The sequence below is a fragment of the Lutjanus erythropterus genome, chromosome 1, assembly GCF_056507025.1.
Source record: "Lutjanus erythropterus isolate fLutEry1 chromosome 1, fLutEry1.hap2, whole genome shotgun sequence".
NCBI classification, from domain to species: domain Eukaryota; kingdom Metazoa; phylum Chordata; class Actinopteri; order Lutjaniformes; family Lutjanidae; genus Lutjanus; species Lutjanus erythropterus.
The window spans coordinates 42,208,656-42,231,241 of record NC_139317.1 but is presented as its reverse complement, the minus strand read 5'-3'; the positions used below and the strand labels follow the sequence as shown (position 1 = coordinate 42,231,241).

The following is a 22,586-nucleotide window of genomic DNA, read 5'->3' as shown; positions in this document are numbered from 1 at the left end:
GTTAACTGTTTACTCACGTCCAAATGCTCTGTAATCATGGTAATGGGGTCCTTTGACAAGATTTTATAGACGTCCCAACGACGACCACGCTCATTCCAGCCCAGGCACCCCCCCACCCCCACCCCCAAAGCAAAAAAGCTAGGGGAAACACTGAGTTGGCATGAGTGAAAATGGAAAATATAAAGACTGCTGGTCAGAATATCATTCATTTACCTCTTCTGCTCCAGTTGAACTCAATTCAGGCATGTTATGCTAATATTACTGGGACCAAACTAGTAAAATTTGCTGCTGTGACATTTATGTTCAGATGATTTGATCTGTTTTTCAGACATGAGGCCAATATGTTAAATTGTCATCAGACTTACATAAAGAGCGTTTTAAGTCCCATGAACTGGTTATATGATATATCCATTGTTTTGAATAAATCCCTTGAGCATTCTCACTCCACTTGTTACTTGGTGACTGCTGTGCCTGGAGTTTTTTCTGGTAGTCATCTCCATCAAGTGCATGGCTATTTGCTGCCACATTTCCCTGCTGACAGCCCAATGTCCTTATGCATGTTTAGGAAAATGCTTCTTTTGCCACAAAATGGTGGCCATGGAATTTGCATGGACATTTCACCGGCTTTGGAACTAATAAAGGCTGAGGGACACTTTTTCCTCTACAATTTTCCCACATTCTCAAGTAGGTCAGGACCAGATTATTTTAAAGCACATTTATGTGGCTATGAACAAAAATAATACCAAGGTCAAAAGCTGAAAAATGGCTTCAGAGGTGGCGTGAGTTGGTTTAAATGCCTGTGTCTTCATGCCTCTGTGTCAAAATGATGAGTGTGTGTATGTGTGTGTGTGGGGAGAAGCCACGTGTGAATGTGCTTGACTGTGCAGTTATACTTGGCGTATGTGTGTCTTTGTGTGGGTACCTGCATTCGTGCACTCTCCACAAGTCAACACAGGTGAAGGGGGGGCTACACTGGTTCCTTTTGCAGGAGTCAGACGAGCACCCAGGGGAGAGGCCTTGTACGCTGACCTGGGAAACCCCATCTCGCGGTTGGCTGTCCAGAGGCATGTAACGGCCATTGAGGCGTATGTCCCTCATGCAGCCTGCAGGCAGAAAAATGGAAAAGAGTTGGAACAAGAAAAACACTCCTAACTACATTCCTCTACACAGTCAAAATAACATTTGACTTTGCTGCATTACCTGGTGAGCAAATCAACAACATGTTCTTGATAAGGTACCGGCTCCAGTTCATCGCAGTATAAATCAGCTCCTCTGTCACATTCAGTGCTAAGGTTTAGAAAAATAGATTTTTTTGTGTGTGTGTTTGTGTGTGTAAACAAGGTTACATTGAGTTTCTTGTTTACTGGAGAATCTTCAAATGACATTTATACTGTGTAAGGAAATCTCTGACAATATTGAAGGCAAAGATTTGCATACATGTTGGATATTGTACAAAATGTGCTACATGGTAAACTGATAGCTGTGCTGTTTACATGTCATCGCTTCACTGGGTTACACGCCTGAGACATTTACCAAAGGAGAGTAAACATGTCTGAAAGGCTCTTTGTAAAATCCTGCACTCCGCTAGTAGAACACATTGTTCAACAACCAGAGAAATATTGCAAATAGGAGCAAATGCTTTTGCTTGGAACAAACTGTAGATAAAGAATATTTCCAGTTTATTAGAATTTGAATCCTATTTTCAGAGGTTTGGCCACAAACAATGGTTTCTGTTGCTTGTTGCTTTATTCCAGTTCTTATGGCTCGCCATCATAATTACTGAGATCTGAAACATGGTGACATTGCTAAAAAGAAGATCAGACAGTCAGACAATCATAGAGATTTCAAACAAACCCCCAGGTCTGGGCGATACAGACACATATCAAATATCACAATATATTTGACCAAATCCCTTGATACTGATATCCATCAATATTGCAACAACATTACAATGAATGTTAGTATTTTCACAAAATATTTTTGATGAATAATCATCAGTAATGTGGTAATGAATAAGTGGGTAAAAGCAACTAATAGATCGGCTAGAACAGTTTGGTTAGTTCACAAAATTCCATCGCTTCACTGTAACTGCAGCTTTTAAAACAAGTCCAACATTAATATTGATATAAAATCGATACATTGCCCAGCCCTATGCCAGGGTTAGCCAAAGTTATTGCAAAGAGAAAACACAGGTGGACAGTAAAATCAGTAGCTGTTAAATCAGTAAACATTCCTCACAATATATACGTAGAATGACCTGTTCACCTTTACACTACTGGATGTGCCACAGTTCATCCATCCAGTGTCTGTAACTGCTTACCCTGACGGGTTGCGGGGGGGGGCTGGAGCCTATCCCAGCTGACATTGGGCGAGAGGTGGGGTACACCCTGGATAAGTCGCCAACCTGCCACAAACTCCCCAGCCTGCTGGAGGATTCAAACTCAGAACCTTCTTGATGTGAGGTGACAATGCTAACCACTGCTCCACCGTGCTGCCCATGCCTTACTTCAGTCAGTTGATATTTTGTGTCTGGGCTCTGACCTTGTCACTTCTCCCAAGAATGAGGCACCAAGCTCAGCACAGCAGGGAGTGGAGAGATAGAGATAAATTGGGAAGTCTTAATTAATGATACATTACCACCAGCTCAATGTGACACTTTCCCCGCTAGATTCAAGTCTGCTGCAATACAACATGATGTTTATTTTGTAAATTATGGTCCCATTTAGAGTAAAACAGATGATAAAGCAGAGTATGCTTTATGTTCTCAGTTAGCCTGTCCACTGCATTACACAGGGCTCACAAACCTCAGATCTGTCGAACTTAACAGTGTAGATCAAATATGCATCAATACTCTATTTCTTGTCTAAGATGTTTTCAGAAACATATTTTATGGCCAGGCTGGCCGCCATTATTCCCTGCTGAACGGACAAATCAAAACCAAGCACTGGTCCAGTTGCAGCGCGTCACCCACCAGCTCCACACTACACGCTGTCTATACTGTGCATGGTTGCAAAAAACAAAACAAAAAAACTAACAAAAAACAAATGGCGACCCCCATAATGCAAGTCTTCAAAACAGTCCACAAACCAGTGGATGAGGTCATGGTTGGTTCATACTCTGACCTCATTTAATAACATTGCTATATTGTCATGTTGTAAACAGACGGAACTGTCCTTTAAAAATAAAACAAACAATGACTGTCCAGTTTACTAGTGATGGAAGTCAAAGGCATTGGATAGCAATCTAGAAAATTCTGAGCCACTGATTGTACCTGCCCTTTAACTGCAATAAATGGTACTGATATTGAATCATCTAAAAACAACTCTAACATAAATGACTAATGTTATATTATGTCTGTAAATTAATTTGCACAGCTGCACTGATTTATAATATACTTCCAGCTGAAATAAACCACAAGATAATGAGAATGTGAGTTGCGCTACACTGAGTTAATAAGTCATATTCATAGATTTATCTAAAATCCAACTCAAAATGTCAACATGCTTTTTGTACTAACAGATTCTAGTACCAGCAGCCGAGGTAATGTTTAAAGGTCTACTTTAAGTCATCATGTCTAACTCGGTGTAGTGAGTGCTGCTGAGGCTGTTACCATGGAGCAGTAGAGCCAATAAAGTCCTGAGGACACATATTTCTGGTGTTTATGTTCTCGTCTCTTAATTGCTGACTTGTATTCAGTTAACATCTCATTCCCCCTCTGTCACTACTGGGAAAGAGATGTTCACAAAAGTAAATCCAAACGCACACAGACAAGTGTGCAGACACACACACATGCGTATACTTTCACTGCCACCATCTATCGCATCTGCCTCTTTTGAAGGGAAATGCTTTTAAAGTCCATTTAATAAACACATGTGCCTGAGGCACAGCTGTCTACACCTCTCACTGTCTAACTCCGGGGAGCGCTCTCTCTCACTTCATGTCTGCACCTCACCATCGCTCTGACCTCTTCTTCTCTCTATTATCATGCAGTATCTTGGCTTTTTATATATATTCCCACTGGAACTCTTTTTCTGTCTGAAACATTTGACCCTATCTGCCAACATTTGGTTTCATAGAAGTACAAGTCAGTTCTGCCTCTCTCTGTCGTTCTTAGACGAAGGCTGGGCAACAAACTGACAATTTATCAAATACTATACATTACCATCTTACAATTACTGTACCACAGACTTAAAGGGTGGGTCCATTCTTTTATTTATTTATTTATTTATTTTTTGAGGTATTTGTATAATTCTGTAGCTTCCCAGTAGTGTTCCTTATGTATTTACACACAAACATTCACATTGTGTTCTAAGTATGAACATTTTGGCATCAAAATACTATTTTCCTGAGCCCTTATAAAAAAACGTTTTGCCAGGTGACGTCATGTAGGTTTCTGCATGATTACGTTGCTAAATAAACCCCTGAGGTTGAAGGAGCAGCATGTAAAATATGGTCACCTGTCAAAGTTAACTCTAAACAAACAGTGAGCAGCGCAACACCAGAATAACTGCTTACAGCTGCTCCCTATGCTCTCTGTTGTATGTCTCTTTGGCTGTAGCTAGCCTACTAGCTGCTGTTAGCTCAGTTAGCTGTGCAGCTACAGTCAAGTCTGGTCAACCTTATTTATATACAGCAGCACATTTCATATGACAAGTGTAAACTCTATAGTCCCTGTTATGACTGGAGTCTGGCTGGACCTGCAGCATGGTGCACCAGGGGTTTACATCGTGGGAAACTGAACCAGGCCCAGCAGCCTCTGAGTGAACACAGCTGAACCAGGACCAACACCACCTCTGAGACCAACAGCTAGCTTGACAACAAGGAATACTGTACTGAGCAGATATACAAAAGCTCCAGTCAGGACTCTGACTCAGAGGATGATGAAGACAGCAGGTAGGGACAGTAGAGGTGTGAAGTGGAGAAGAGCAGGAGGGAGGTCAGGTATCAGAGACGCAGCAAGGAGTGACACTATTTTCACATCTGCCACAGTAAATTAAGGATTTATTTTCAACCAGAGCACAGCTGGTGATTGGTGAACAGTAGAGAGCGACAGACTTTTTGTGAGTTTTATTTTGTTTTTCTTGAGTTTGAAGTGTGTTTTACAAAGCTCGTCTTAGTCTGATAAAAGAGAAAAAGTTTTATTCAAAAGGTGTAAGGTATTTATTACAGACAACGGATGTAAAAACAACAAAATTTTGTTGATTAGGCCATATGAGCTAAGAGCTCGTGAAAGTAGCAACATCGCCAAATCTCCCTGCAGAATCTACGAGGGAATCTGATCACTGTAACCTGCATCATTGTTATTTGCGAACAGCTGAGTAAGAGTTTCCATTAAAAAACGCAGGAAAGAATGAAGATGGAGTCGACCTTTAAATTAAGCCAAGTCAGTTTGTTTTGTTATTAGACCTGCTGTCATTTGTAGCTTGAAACACAGAACAAACTACCAATCACTGTGTGCTTGTGCCCTTTGTGCAGATTTATTCCTAACAGAGGAACTGAAGTTGTTCCAGCTGGCAGTTTAGAATATATTTTCTTTCCTGCTGAGTGTTAGATGATACAATTGCTAGCACTATCTGTACCATAGACTGTATGTGAAGATAGACAATGCGTCTACACTTCTTATCACTGCATAAAAATGATGCCAACATTTGTGCTGCCATCTTGTGCTGGTGGTATCATTCAAAGCCAGAGTGCAGTGCAGCAGTGATCAGGGTTGGAGCAGTGGCATTGAGGTCCCGCCCATACACCCAGCTGACTCAGTGTTGAGCAGGGCTCAGCTGTCAACAGGCTCTTTTTATAGCATCAAAAAACTAATTAAAACTAAACTTGTACTGTAGTTACTTACTGCATGTACTTTGATGTTTGAGTTTGGTTTGGTTGCTTTGTGGAGCCGTTATGATATTTAGCATTGTGTAAAGACAATCTGAGAAACAGTGAGTCTGCCTCTGTACAAACAGTGTAATAAAGACTATAGTTGCAACTAAAATGTGACTAATCGGCTGATCATTTCCTCAACTGATTAGTAGTTTGGTTTACAAAATGTCAGAAAATGGTGAAAAAAGTCAATCAGTGTTTCCCAAAGCCTCAAACGTCAGTTGTTTTGTCCACAATCCAAAGATATTCAGTTTACTTTCATAGGATTAAAGAAACCAGGAAATATTTACATTCAATAAGAAGCAATCAGAGAATTTAGAATTTTTTCCTTCTTGGCTGGGAGCAGGCAGATTAGCCAAGATCCACCCTGACCCCCTCTCTATGCAGATTTTGTAGTTCTTTACACTACAGTAAGTTATTAGTTTAAAATACCTGTATCAATGTACACAAATCTATAGATTTAATTTTGTGACTGTTTTAACGAACTGCTGTGAGACTGGGCTGGAATATCCTCAATAAATGTTACTCAGTCATGATGCAGGATCTTTCACACACACACAAACGCACACTATTGCATATACAGTACACACTATACACACACACAGGGAGAAACTTTTCCTTCCCTGACTTCCTAACCATCCATACACCCAGCTGTGGGGACTGCCATCATCCCAGCTAACAATGAAGATGCATTTAGGTGAATTAGCCATTAAAGTGTCATATCAATCATTCATTGCACATTAAACGTCACAATCCTCCTTTGAAAAGAGTGTATGAATAGATAAAATGACCTATTTTTGGCAGCACTTTTCAGGAGGGATACTTGTTAAACCGTCTCACATGCACTGAATGACACACCACCCTTTTCACTTTACCTTGTGACAAATCACATTAGCTCTTTCTGTCACACACACAGACACACACACACACAGGTTATATAGAGTATAGGCTGAATAGTGTTTGGATGATGTCGAACAGTTATTTTGCCATTGTCAGTTTTCCACTTAAGGGACATTCAGAAAGATTTGTACCGTTGTGTGTCACAACCTTTCCAGCATTATCTGCAGAAAATTTAACTCTTAACAGTTCAGCCCACTATTCATCAGTCTCATTTTTGTCCTCCCTTTGAGAAATAAATCAGACAGTGCTGCTCTTCACAAAATCATAGAAACTGGTCCTTGGCAAGAGCATCAAGATGAAAACAAACAAAGGATTACTGGGCTGATTTGTGCCAACAATTCTGGCCATTAGAAATAAAAAAAACTGCTTTTGTGCTATACCTTTTTCTTACCTAACTGTCTATTGAGAAAAGACACAGTTAAAATCCTTTGCAGTGTGGGCATTTTACAGGATTTTTAAAAAACAACCTTGGTCTTGATGTAGTTTTTTAACCAGTATTTAGGGTAACAAATTTGCTGACCAGCTTTGCTGCTGAAACATGACGATGCAGCAAATATGATATCCCACGGAAGTCTGTTCCTGCCCATTTGGGGTGGAAACACCACTAATTGCATCTTAATGCCAGCTCTGGAAGTGAAAGTAGAGAAGAACGTCCAGGCCTATGGTAAAGATTAGAGAGATATCTACACTAAAGACTACCAAAGAGCTGAACATGCTTGTTATTTTGACATTACAATTACAATTGAGGTATTTGAGGGTCCTACACACCTCAATATTATCTGAGGGCTGTAAAGGTGACACTGCTTTTTATTTATTTCTAGACACCAGACCCTGCACTTTCTGGAAGCCAACATTGGTTCAACTGTAAGAATCAGGTGCTGCATACATGTTCAAAAAGCCCTATTTCCATTACATGCTATGGCTCAACTTGACTCTACTCACTTTTGGTACCTCTCCTTCATTTTTCAGTGCAGATAGCGCTTTCTCAGCATCGCCTGAGCTGGTCATCATAGCAATACTTTACAACCGTAACCTGTGCCGTACATTTACTGATTAACAAACTCACTGCTCACGCTTTCCTCTGCTCTTTGTTAGTTGTTAGTTGCTCACACAACACAAATGCTATTACGATGCTACTCTGATAACAGAGTATATAAAGGGATGGTGCTCTGCACTTTCTCAGTTGTCAATGGAGTGGCTGCCATTTTTGATTAAATAACAAAATTGTGGTTGCTGTTGATGGTAGCTTGGCTTAGTGGTCTTCACAAGTCTATCCAAACTCTAGGACTGTATGAGTATAGACCCACATTTTATTAGGGAGGGGCATCGAGACATGGTTCCACCTCAGAGCCAGTTCCAATATTATAATTTCAGTGACACTGTTAAGAAATTGTATTTTCGATTCTTCCTGTGCTCATTGAACTTGCACATATGCATGTGTTTTTCTTCTGCACATACCAGTACATTTGCCTTCTCTATGCCTTTTAATACAAATTAACTTTTTACAGTATGTACTTTGCACAGGAATTAGTAATCCTTACCCTCTTACTGCAAGTCGATCTGGAGTGGTGAAATGTGCAAGATCCCTCACTCATGGTGTCAACTGAACTGTCTCTAAACTAGTACAGAAATGACCAACATAACCCACCATTTTCTGAACAAACACATCACAAATACTAACAGAATGTGACAACTGTACATTAAAAACACAAACAAGATGTAACTTCTGTATTTTGGAACATAAAATAGTAAACTTAAAATCTCAGCAATGCATAATGGGCTGAGAGCTTTGTTTCACCAGCGTATCTGCAGCTCATGTGAACCTCACAAGTGTGAATCCTACAGCGCCCCACAATGGTTGAAAGAAACCATGAACATTAAACAACCCTCCCAAACGGTGAAAGCACAGTCCATCATCAACTAACACAGAACCTGTCATGACTAAAGTTCAGTTTTGGCCTCATGTAAACTCATAATAATAATAATCAAACAGTCTAAGTTATCTTTATTTTGCTCGATGCAATAAAACCGCAAAGCTGATTCTAAACAAGTTACGTTTGCCATCCCAGACAGCACTTTTAAACTGAACATGTGGACGAGCCATGCTGTTTCAATCAGCAAGAGAGGGATAACAGAAAACCTGGATGTATTTTACCAACTTTCTTGGCAAGGAGGATGGATGTATGTCTCTCTACACAAAGTTTTTTTTGGCAACTTTTACATTCAGTTGTTAAAAGCAATCAGTTGTGAAATTGATGCTGATTGGGTCTCTGTCTTCTGGCTGGGTCGGGCCGATATTTTTCAGGTCTGCATGGGCCTGGGTCCCATCTTTCAAATAACAGATGGTTCAAGATTGGGTGTGGATCCAGCATTTCTCACTTCTGCTGGATAATATCTGGCTCTGCTTTGGTTATGAGGACAAATTTCTGAACCCGTGAAGACCTGAATCCTGGCTGTTTAAAAATGCCGGGTTTGTGCAGGACATCCCATGTCACTGGACCAGTCAGTGGTCTGTAGTGTTTTCATGTCACCTTTTAGGATCAGACCAGCTTGCTTGGAACTTTGGTCAAGGTGATACCAAAAAGAGTACCAGGTACTATCTGTAATGGAAAACAAATAAAAAAAAAAGAAGAAGAGTAGAGTTGAGCTGTACCATGTGGTTGAAATGAAGCTTAAGTGTACCCTTAATGTCTGTCTTGGCTTTCCTGTATATTATACATGCTCAGCCATGTTAACTGGCCATGACTTCAGACACTATCTGCATCTTCAAGTACAAATCAGCATTCTAGATTCTGCTGTTTGCAGTATTCATAACCACTGTCCTCTCAAGCTCTATCACCTTATTTTCTCTTGGCTGAGCTTATATAAGGTGTGACTGTATAATATTGGGGTGTTTATTTATTTGTACACAGCTGTGCCAACGTTATCAACTGCGAATCTCATTGGTAGACAGAAGAATGAACAGGTGAAAGCAGCAACTTCAGGAGGGTGAGAAAAATAAAAGACCTTTCGCCATCATTCACTGTAGCTCAGGAATCCTCACTAGCACTGCTGTATTTACTAAGAATAAAGTTATTATTTTAGTAAAATTTGTAAAATCAAGTATAGGGCCATTAGTCAGTCTATAACACAAATGCTTTCATAAATAAATTAATCAAAATATCAGGGTATATTTTACAGTTGTTACTTACATAGAGAGGGAGTTTTAGAAAGTGTAACTTTATAGAAACAAGAAGGGAGAGCAGAAGGAAACAGAATGCACATCTGATGCATTAGACTAGGGTCCTTGAAAGTACAGACTAAGGAGGTTTTGTTAGAAATGTCACCACTAGGCCAAGTGATTGCTGAAGCATTGGTATCATTTGTGCTATGGGACATTATTTTTTTTTACTTATTGAACATTTAGCAAGTTGTCCTTCAGTATGTAGCTGCTCCAGCTGCGCCCATGCAGACAGTGTGAATGCATGTGAAGTGAACTACACTGACATGGGTGCTGTAAAGAGCTTGGGATTCAGCCCACATTAAAAGTCGAGAGAACCTTCACCTTTGCTGTTCTGAACACCTGGTGCCTGCATTTCTGAGAGCAAGCCTTTGATGGACAGAGTAAAACTGAACGCCAATAAAAATTTATTGTTACCATCACCTACCCTGGAAGCTCTTGTTGATTCCAGAGGGGAAGGTGTTTCCCAGCATCACCACAGTGGGGTCAATGATGATTTCCCGGCTTCGGCCTTGCAATCCCGTGACCTCCCGTTGCCCTCCACCGCCGTCCAGCTGCAGCGTCATCTCATTGTCATGCCGATCTAGGAAGACCTCATGCCATTCACCGTTGTCGAGGCGATAGGTGGGCAGGGTTAGGTTGTAGTCCCCGTCACCGAGGTTGTAGAAAACACAGAGGAGGCCCTGGAAGATCTATAATGGGGAAGGGGATATTTAGTGAGAGGTTTACAAATTCAATTTGTAGTGGGACACTACCATTGGTTATTAAGGGTATTTTTCAAAATAACACACACACCAAACAAATGTGTAATTGAATTAAATGATTCACCTTGACCAACGTTAGCTTAATGACTCTAATTGAGATGCACTGGGTTCACACATAATGTAATGGCTTGACATTAGCATGAACCACTAGTAAAACACTGACAAACTGGTGGCAGCAAGCATTCCATCAATGTATTCTGATGTTTCTTTTGGATCATTGCCAGCTAAATAATTAGTGCTCAATGTATTCTGTTCTCAATGTTTGTTGAGGCAGCTGCATTTAAGGGCTTTCCTTCTTTGTTCTCCCATACATTTTACCCGTCATTTCAATCTGCATACAAATAATGTGACTTTAGATTTTAAAATTGCATGTGGTGCATACGCCAGTCCTTCTCACTGAAGTTTGTGTAAATTGACCAAACAGCCAAATGTGCATGATTAAAAAAAAGTTAAGTATATAAAATTAGGTCTTAAAATCATGAAAAAATGCATGCTGGGGGCGTGTCCACTATGCTGTGTCAAACACCACTATGATCCGAAAAACAACCTGAAATGGGGCTGATTAATCCAGCAGCTTTATCAGGCTCATTTGGACATGTTTGAGCCACCAGAGCCAGAGGACGGTGACAGATTTTTTTTCTTCTGTGTCAGGTTGTTGGAAAAGATGTGAGCTGAACTGAACTGCTGGGCTGGTTTGGACTGAGAGAGTCACTGAAGGTACGTTTGTGACTGACTGTTTGAGAGGATGAGGGGAGGGGGGGCTGCGTAGGGTGACCATGGGTCCAGCGTGTTACAGAGCCATATGTCAGGTCTGCCCAAAAAATCCTGAACTATTGATGGAAATTCTGGCTCCTTTTAGCGAGCTGGTTCTTTTGGCTCGGCTCACTAAAAAGAACCGTCTCTTTCGGCTCCCAAGTGGCTCGTCAGATTTTTTGTTGCTTAAATTAATTTATTACCAAAAACAATGTAAAATTGTGTGTAAAATGAATTACTAATGTAAAAAACATACATTATATCAAATGTTTATTATTTATATGGCTTTATTTATATACTCAACATGGAGGAGAGTGCTACAAAATTAAGCGAGTGTTTGACAACAAACACCACATATTGTACAAAATACTAATTTTCTGTGTAACTGTAATATTTAACACTGGATATATGAATTTTCTGTTGTGCAATGAAGTTTTAATCTGTCAACAAGCAGATATTTAGTGTCTGATAATAATAAAGGTTATATATATGACTTAGAATAACAAAAACAATGTGCTTTACAAGGCAGATAAAAGAACAGATGTTACATGTATCAGAAAGGGGGTTCTCTTCTATTTTAACTTCAATCAGTGATAAAGAACGCACTTTAATTCTTCAGCTATGATCGTGGTCTGCAGACTACAGGTAACCTACAGGTGATCTAACAGGATGTTAGTGTCTCTTCTTCTACTCTCTCTTTAGTGAAAACTGTCCGACTTGACTGCAGATTTTCGTCACCACCTCCTGCTGCTGCCGTGTGATCTCGTCTATTTTCCAGGCGAGGTGCAGTTCATCTCTAACGAGCCTATTTTCTCACCTTTCCAGCATGTTGTTGTCTCTGTCTGTATAGCGCATGTTCTTTCTCTCTCGTCTCCCTCCCTCCTGTTCACTGTGCTGTGTGTCTGTAACCCCATCCCTCCCCCTTCTGCTAAGAGTGGACACAGCACCACACATCTTGACCAATCACGTGCGGCTTTAACAGAAAAAAAAGAGGAGAAAAAACAAATCGGCTTGCAATCAAGAGCCGGTTCCTGTCATTCACTTCAAAGAGCCGGATTGTTTGCGACCGACACATCACTATCCTGAACAAAGAAATTGTGAACATTTTAACAGTCTAACTCCAATTCAGGGCTATATAGTTCTTATTCTTTATCACATGTTATCAGCAGCCATTTTCTTACATGTATAATGTGTTTAAAAGAAAAGTCTTAATTCCCTTTACACAGACAAAAAAAAAACCTAATTAAAAAATTTGGTGATGTAGTATAAAAAGAAAGAAAGTCCACGTATGGTGACTTACGTGACGAGACTTACTTCATTTGCATCATCACGTACTTTCTCCAACCCAAACTCAAGATAATTAAGTAGCTTTTTTGCCTAAGCCTAACCAAACTGTGACCGCTCTACGAAACAATGTCACATGACTATATATCTGCTCTCCACACTAGTCAGTGAAAAGGACTGGCATATTCATTGTTCACAATTTGAAAGTGCACAATTGTGTTATCTGTGTGCAGATTGAAGAGGCTGGGTTGCATTTAACTATGTGTTATGCATATTTATCCTAACGCATGATGCATCATCCATCATCAAAGGAGCAAGGCAGTTGTTTTATTTAAACATTTAACCATTTTGCACATCTATAAAGTGAAAAGAGAAGTTTAAAAAGCCTTATGGTTATTAAGACTAAGAATAACATATTTCCTTCTTTGTTCAGTCAATTAAATGACCCCTTTTCCCTGTTTGGTCTCAACATGGCAACAGGCCTTATTGAGATTGTTAGCATTTTGTCTTCCATCAAAGTAAAAGTTGATAAAGGTTGTTACTACAATGTCAGATACACTCAAACTACTTGAATGCTTCTCCTTTTCTTGGCTTTGCACAAAGCAATTGAATTAGATTATGCTACACAACAAGTTGTGTTACAGAATTAAGCAACAGGTGTCCATACTTTTTCCACAACAGTCACTCACACTACAACCTAGGCTTTGATTAAAACTGTTTTAGATGGTACCACATGTCTTACCTGTTTAAAGTGTCTAACAGCACACTGCTCTAGCACTACCCACCTCCAGGACAATCATTTATCACAATGTGATTTTTACATCAAACTGCAACAGTCACATTTCCATATGAATGCAGGCTTGGCAGTGGACCAAAACAAACCTGTGAACCCAGCCAACTTTGGATAAGCATGGCTCCTGGCATTGTGCTGTATGCTGCAAGTGCACAGCGATACAGCAATATGAAAACAAAATGCTGGACTAGTCCTGCTTGAACTATACATGTGCAGTGTCATTATTAATTTATTATTGTAGCATAAGAAGGCAGAGGCCAGGAATGACAAATCTTGGCACAATAGACAAATCAAATGAATCACTAATCAGCAATATAAGTATAAAAACTGACTGCAATAATCATATAGCTTAACAAAGATGCTACATTGTTTTTAGTGGGTGTAATGAAGCAAATATCACAAATTCTGAAATACTGGCCTTTATTTACCTCAACAGAAGAAGGGACCAGGCCTTTTATTTGCCAGCTGTCTCCCAGCAGAATGGAGCTGAATATCGTCTGGACTTTGGTGCTAAACATGTCCAAAATTCCATTTGAAAACTACAGTGTCTCTTTACAGAAACCTGCTTCCTTGGGATTATCCACAAACCTCTTTTCATTGAGGACCATTTCTTTCCAAACTACGACTGCCATCTGTCTATTTCTGAACAGAAAGATGCACCCAGTGTACCAAATGTATTTTTTTAATGCTCTGAACCAAATGGCTTCTTTGTTTTGGGACTATGGTAAAAGTCTCAGCAGCACAGATCTCAAAACTTCAAATAAAATTAAAATTTTGGAGGTTTTTTGTTGCACAATTTTTGTTGCACAAACACTTTTAGCAGAGCGAAGAAAGAAAGAATAATAAGAACAAAAGCGATGTGAGCGATGCTGCTTGGACCCTTAACTAACTACACTGAAACTGAATGGCATCCAAGTTTCAGCTTTTAAATCTAATGGGGATCAGAAAAAAGAAAAGATTTTACTTGGTTGGTAAAGACTGGATCAATAGGCCAATTTGGCCTGTTGGCCAATAAGCCAGATCAACTCCCTGGAGGTTAGCAAACACGGGGAAAATGAAAAAGTCCCAAAAAGTAAATTGACCTTTCTACCATTTCATGATCATACAATCTCAGGCAAACCTCCTTCATATTATATGAACCCACAAAATCAACATAGAAGTTCATTAATAACCACCACCACCACCTCCACAACAAAGTTTCATCCATTTCAAATGAGGCACGGTTGTGGTAAAGCTGACATTTTAATGTGCACAAACATGCCCTGCTGTCAGTGCCGTCAAGACATACAGCGTCCGGCTTCTTGTTGAGGAAAAGTGTCTTGTGAGGGAGTGATGGGGGACAGCAAGCAAAGGGAGACACGGGGAGAAAGATAGAGAATTTATGGATGAGAAGTGAGGATGAGGGAGGAAAAAAAAACACTTTTCTCATGTTTACACAACAAGCTGTTTTCCTCCTCCACCCTCAGATCGTGAGATGAAAATGGTTCCATTTTGACTCGGCTGTAATGTTAACTCACATGTCTATCACAGAGCAATATTCACTTAAAACAAATGCAGGACCCTGTGTTTCCTTGTGTGTGTGTGTGTGTGTGTGTGTATGTGCATGACACAGAGAGAGGAGAGGGAGAGACAGACTGAAAGGGAGCGAGAGAGAATAAGTCCGAAGGCCGTTTTAAGAGGGATAGAGTGCTGGGTGGGTCTTCCTCATTTCAATTTCAAACTGTTTCCTCCAAGTGTCCCACTGAGCATAATTTTCTTCCCTCCATCTTCCTCTGCCACCGCTGCCACATAAACAGAGGAGTGAGATGAGAAGGGCAGCAAGAGAGAGAGAAATGTGAGGAGAAAAAAGAAGTGGGTGGCTACTATTAGGCTCCCACTCCTTCTCCACATAATAAAGACAGACCAAGTTTTTTGGAAGGAGAACTTTGTCAAGAAAAAAAAGAAGAAAAAACAATCTACACTTGTCAACTCTCTCTGTTCGTCTCTACCAATTTCCCTGTCTTTGCTTCTTGAATTCCATTACTCTCTGCTACATCAAGACCCTCTCTTCCACCTACATTTCCGCTTTCTATCCCTCAGTCTCTTCTTCTCCCCTTAAAGCAGCCGGGTAAAGTGCTGGACGGCTCCAAGGTTGTTTAGCTGGAGAACCGTGGCTCATTTCAAGGCTCTGTGATGAAGTATTAATTATATTTAGGATCCACTGAGGCAGTGCTTTTTAACCAGACGCACTCGCAGCCACCTGATTTTACCCCCAATTAAAGCTGAACGGAGCAGAGCAATTTGGCTCCTGCTTTGCTCCCTGGGTGGTGTGTGAGTGAACGTTTCAATGGTGAGTGCGTGTGCCTTTGCAGGAGTGTCATACACTAGGTGTGTATGAAGGTGTGCGACTGTTTTAGAGTAAACAGTCCCACTGCAGGGACAGTTTGGCTCCCACAGATGCTTCCCATGACAGGCTGCTCTCGATGCTGCAGACGTGCAGATGATGAGTTAATCTACCCTCTCCTCATGGTTAAATAATGGTGTGCTAATGCAGGTTATGTGCATATATGACTGGTTCATGCATTTTTCCTTCACCTAAAATTGTACTGGGGAATGAAACCAAACTCTGCACTCATTACTTAGCAATACTAGTTCATATTCATACAAGTGGTATTTACTTTGCCTACCTACATTTCCCCACCTCTAGAGATCTGACCTGCAGTCTACTGACTTAGAGACCAAATATTGATTTGGTCTTTAAAAAACACCTTAAGTTCACGGGCAAAATGGCATCATTTTGAATTCTTACTATCAGCCAAAAGCATCGACACTCAACTTGCACTTCTGGGCCAAATCTGGCCCCTGATAGGATGCTACATGGCCCTCCAGTCATTGTAATTCACAATGAAAATAAATTGATTCACATTCAGGATTTTTATGTTTGTTATACATTAGTACAGGGGTCTGCAACCTGTGGCTCTGGAGCTGCATGCACTTCTCTTGCTTCTCTGCAGTGGCTCTTATATAGAAAAGGAATAATGGATAGGTTTCTAACAATTTAATTTTCATTTATCATTGTTATAAGCAAATTTATTTATGCAATCTCCAACTGTAAAAAAAATGTGTAGTATATACACTGCTGGCCAGTAGTCTTGGGTTTCCCTTGGCTAGCCATGGATGCCACATCTAAAAAAAAGAGGAATGTCTCTGGGAGACAGAGAATTCAGTAGTTATGGCTCCAGACAGATTCTTTTGGGGCTTTTTGGCCCAAAAATGTCTCTTTTGAGAGTAAAGGTTGCAGACCCCTACATAAGTAAATGTAAAGTAAAGTCCCTCGGCTGATGACCTGATAATATGATGAAAGAGGTTCCAGGCAGTTATGTTTAATGTTTTATAAACTCCTTCAAATGTAACCATTTACAACTAAAATGCAGTTGAACCTATTAAATGGAGAAAAATACCTAATTTATCTGTAATGTAGCCTCAGCATCTATCCTTGTACCTAGTTAATTAGTTAATAAGTTAAATTAATAACTTTGTAAATTTGAAAACAAGACAAAAAAAGATGGGCATTATTTTGGGCAGTATTATTATGTGTGTTTATTATCTGGCCTCTGGCTTCCTGTCATTTTCTCTAAAGTTGCTGCTGGGCAAAGTAAGTTATGTATCCCTGACCTAAAGGCACATGTGTGCAATTTATGCTAAAAATGGCAAAAGCAGCTGGTAGCACCTTCAAACTCTGATACATTTACACACAAAGGAAATGCAGTGATTGGATTAAGTGCAGCAGACCTTGAGTTGATCACTGTATCCTCCCACCACCCAGCCGGACCAAACGCCCCAGGAGGAGAGGGAAGAGAGCCAGGATAAAAACCATGTTCACCAAGCTTGGACTTAAGGCTGCTCCTGGCTAATGTCCGGTAAGAAAAATGAAACAGACAAAACGGGACTGAGCCTGGCAAAGCAACAGGAAATCAGAGACTGTGGTACCCACACAGAGAGACCTGCTCCAAGCTACTGCATGATAGCTGGGCGGACCGTGTCGCGAGCAGACAGGACACAAGACTCTGGCAGGACGAGGAGAGGTGGACTCCTGCCTGGTACTCAAATGCAGTCAAAGATGATGGATGATGTTCACCAGATACAGAGTTTTTGACGTTAAGATGTCGACCAAATTATTATTACTTTCTTGTTGCTGCTGTTTACTCTTCACAGAGGGAAATTTTAAAGAAATGCACTGCTGTGTCACCCAGTCTTGAGAACTTGGACAAAACGCATCCTAACAAAAAACAAGAAAACATCAGATGTGTCTCAACCATAGCATGTCAAGCATTAAGAGAACTCTAAGCAACTTGGCTACCCACTACAACTATGCTGTAAAAATGAAAAAAAAATGTAACATTTTGTCAACTGTCAGATTTTCCAATTGATGGAGTTGTCACAAAAAAAAAAAAAAAAAAACTAAGCAAACTCTTTTTTATTGTCACCAGTATATAGTCTACTGTATGTTCTGTGTGTGATGCATGAAGGGACTACAATTTTCATTTTGCTGTGCACACCTGTGTTGACCATTAAATGACCCTGATACCTTGAAATACCGTTTTTGTCAGCACCTGACAGTCTAGCTGGGTGTGCATTTGAAGGCAAAGGTTCCCATGACACTGGCTAGTTTTGTCCTGTATGTCATCCTTCAGAATATCTGTCTGTCATTTCCTCGTCAAGGTAATCTGCCTTGTAAAAATAAATGAGTCAAACAGAGCGAACTTAATGAAGCAGTAAAATAGCAAAGTGACTTCCAGCCCAGCACAGTTTTAATGACTAAGCTCAATCAATAGATCTGTTTTCATCAACAGCAGCCAATTGTTTACAACATGCAACAGACATGTCATGGGGTTATTTCCCCAGAAAAGAGATCACAAACATCAGGGAAAAAACTTGAGTTGATTTATTTTTTTAATTTTCTTGCCTCATTTGTAGAATTATTGTTTTTTCTCATCAAAGGAGCCAAATCTTTACTCTTTACTCCAATGGCACTGAATTTGCCAGGAATATTTCTCTCCAGTGCAACAAACTGGAAGAACTTTCTTGATTAAGGCCAAGGCTGTTGGTGCCAAAAAATAAAGGTTTTCCAAAGGCAGTTAAGGGTTGGAATGACAAGTTATTGTCTTTTTGCATTGTGGACCTTGTCACCTTGCACCAATGCAATGTTTGAAAAATGTATCCTCACAGTGATTGAGTTTACACTGCCTTATTCACTTGGTGATCGGGAACCTTGAGAAAGCTGCCATCCATTCACTGTGACAGAGAACAATGATCCCACAGAGTCAAAGGTGAAAAGAAGACGACTGCTCACTGCAACTTCCCCAATGTTGTCATTACTATAAACAGTCCCTACCAGCATCAAGAACTTGTAGAAGAAAACAAAAGTAGCCCAAACCAAGCACTCACAGCTATTACAGGCCACGTGTGGCAGCTAAAAAAGACATGGGATGGCTATGGCGTAGCCTACGGTGTAGCTGTTGCAGCTATGTGGGCAAACTCTGTAGCTAAGCTGAAACCCTTAATGAATAAATATAAATTCAGCTTGAAGGCGACCCAGCCAAGCACTTGAAGTTGCTCGCGTAGCCACAAGGGATTGATCCCTCATTGGCTTTCGGCTTGTGAATACTGCCAATTACCGCAAATTAAATTCCTGCACTGTGGTTCTAGTGCACAAGAATTCCGCCTCTGCATCAACTATGTACACTATACTTGTCTTGCTTATATAACCTAATGTTGTTACTGTGTTTATGTAAAATGTTTAATGTTTTTCATTATGGTGTGGCATGTTTATAGGCTGCTGATTTATCACTGAATGGGGCTGCTAAAATATGGGTCACTCCCATCTGAGGTACTGGTGCTGAGGAAGACCAGGGGCTGGAAAGCACGCATCATTGCCCTTACAGAACGTATTAAAGGAACAGGTCAACCCAAAATCTAAAACACACATTTTCCCTCTTACCTGTAATTCTATTTATTCACTGAGATCGTTCTGGTGTGAATTGTAGAGTTTTTGATTTTTCAGATATAGAGATGTGCCTTCTCTCAAATGTAATGGAACTAGATGGCACTCTCTTTCTACTCAACTCCACCTGCCAACAGCATCGCCATGTAGAGGGAAGCAAGAAGACGAGAGACAACCTTACTGGCATCCCCTCGGACGAGCTCCACCGCTGAGCTAGCCACCTTGGTGATGAAGTTTGCAGGTACAGTTTGGTAAAAAGGAAACAGTTTCTACATGAAACTGCTCACGGCAAAGTTTGTGGATCATCTTGAGAGACCAGGGCATAATTTCAGGAAAGAGACATTGCTGTTAAGTTCAAATGTTTCAAAAGTGTTTTTTTGCCCCTCTGGGCACCACTTTGAGTGCCATCTATTTCCATTATACTTCAGAGAAGGCAGACACCTCTATGGCCTATATCCAGTAAAACCATCTAGACGGATAACACTCTGCAGGTAAGAAGGAAGATGTGTTTTTTGATTTTAAGGGGAGTTTGACTTTAACACTTCTCAAGATACAACATAAGTGCAGACATTTTCCTATTTTTGCGTGTATTACACAGCATCATCATGCTTTCTCCATGCATGTGCCACTTAAGTTGAGACATGAGTAAGACACAAATAGAGTCAATTCCAGACATGCATTTTTTTTTCAGTTTAGAAAATGTCAAACTTGTATACACTGAGGATTAAATGTGCATCTGTAAGCCAACTTCTACCTGCCCTCTCCACTGAATCTAACAATGAAACTGTTGAATAATAATCTCCTATGTATAGTGTCCATAAATAATCCTCATTCTGTACTTTTTAATAATATTCCTCAATGTTTATGTAATATACTGTCTAATAATAATGCTGTGTCCTCTCTAGTGATCTGCTGCCTGTTATACACAAACTGAGAGAAGCTCAGTTCGCAGAAGGACAGCACACAGATATTCCAGTTAACATCACAGCCAAAAGGAATTTATTTTTCATGTGGTTAAACTGAGACTCATGATCCAAACCGAGTTAATATTGGAGCTTATGAGTCATAATTCAAAGTTAATTTGTGGTATGATTATAGTTTTCTTGATGAGAAATTAATTCTTTACCAAATGTGGCACAGCATAAATCTTAAAATATATGAAATATTTTTGTTTTAGCTATATTTTTGATTGCATTACCTGTAAATAGTGACGGAAAACTAATCATATTATTAAATTCTGTCCTGCCAGTGTAAAGTCTTCACAACAAAGGAAATTGAAGATGATGAAAGGAGGACAGACAGATGCCAGCAACCCTGAGATGAGACACAGGAAGCACAAAGTGAGATGAAGGAAACAGAATTGAGGTGAGAAGCAACGATGGAGAAAAAAAGGCACACACAACAGGGTCCAAGAAACTGAAACGCTAGGAAAAAAAAATATTGCAGCTATACTGAGCTGTGAAGCAATAATGAAATCTCAGACTTGTCAAACCTGGGTGCCAAAAACACACGACTAAACTTCAACATTATTCCACTTGACAGGACCTCCCACCCGCTATTTTCATTCATTAAATTCCTTACCATAAAAGTGAAAATATATGGCTAATTCTAGTTCTTACGAATGTAAAAGAAAAATACCACAATGTGTCATCAGAGATCACTGACACATATCAATTTGAAATACTTCACTTGACATGAACACTACAGACACAGCGTCTCCCTTTGAAACTTCGGTTACGGAGCAGAATAACTGTTTTGTATGACCGTTTCAGCTCAAATCAATGCAGCATTTTAGCAGAATGAGTAGGTGTCTGCTTATGAGTCGTAAGAATTCATGAGTAATCTTGTAGATGTTTTTAACTGTTAAACTACGCAAAATGTGAATGGAGTTTGGCAGGCAGTGAGACAGGCAGCTACTTAACTCAGCGTCCAAAATGTGTTATTTCAGAGAAGTGCACTTTGTTTTCAGGACAATGGGCTTAAACTTACATTGACAGGGGAACAACTCACTTCAACCATATACTGCATGTTAAACAGGATTACAGTCGATTTATTATACTGCCTATGGCTCCAACTGGTTATTTGGACGGCAGTATTCCTTTTTGCACGTGCAATGGCTACATATTGCTCCCATAAAGAAAACCTAAGTCTGTGATATTCAGTGCATTCTAGGATGTATATATTCATATACTGTAATGTTTATTTTGGTCAGACCACCTTCCTGCAACCTGCATGTCTTAAACAATAAAAAAGAAATTCCGTCATTTCCTAGAACAAACCTTTTTGAGATTTAGACTCTGAAATTATAAAGTCATTAGTAGAATTTAAATAAAAAAGGAGAAGTGTATTGATTTATTTTAAGTTTCTTTCTTCCTTGGCCCATGGACCAAAAGAACACCAAGGTTGTGGTTGAATGATGAAAATAAGTACTTATCTGCTCTTGGTGTCCACATCTGTCAGGGAGCACATACTGGGAGGTTGAAATATAGCCTACGCTGTAATGACTGGAATAGCAGCATGAAATGGGAACCATGGTTAGAGAGCAAGACAGTAAATGAAATGAAAAAGGACACTGAGACTGGAGTTTTGGTGGTCGTGTTACAAGTTAATGATCAGTGAGGTATGAGTACTGCAGGAGATTTTTCACTTAAAGGTCCAGGTGTGCAATATTTACAGGGATCTATTGGAAGAATATGGCAGAAATGGAATATAATGCAGTATGTTTGAGTATACGTATGTTTTCACTTGTGTATAATCACCAAAAAATAAGAATAATTGTGTTTTTGTGATGTTAGAATGAGATCTTTATAACTACAGAGGGCACAGGTTGTCTTCCATGGAAACCACCATGTTGAACCACTACATTTCTGCAGTAGCCCAGAAGGGACAAAGAAAACGCTGGCTCTTTCCCATTTTGTGTATGTTTCATGGTCACCATATGTTCTCCTACATTCATGAAAGGAGAGGGTGAGGCCAGTGGTATACAGTTGGTTGCAATCAGTCAACAAGGTGGTA

At 40.0% G+C, this 22,586-nt stretch overlaps 1 protein-coding gene across 1 annotated transcript in view; it reads right to left on the bottom strand.

The window, feature by feature from the left end:
* LOC146333309 (neural-cadherin) overlaps positions 1–22,586 on the bottom strand; it is a 299,893-nt gene that overhangs the window by 36,778 nt on the left and 240,529 nt on the right. Inside the window, exons 32-33 of the mRNA XM_084722064.1 lie at positions 10,422–10,686; positions 923–1,103 (exon numbers count right to left, since the gene is read on the bottom strand). Coding sequence (XP_084578190.1) covers positions 923–1,103; positions 10,422–10,686 — 446 coding nt within the window. The remainder of the gene's footprint in view (positions 1–922; positions 1,104–10,421; positions 10,687–22,586) is intronic.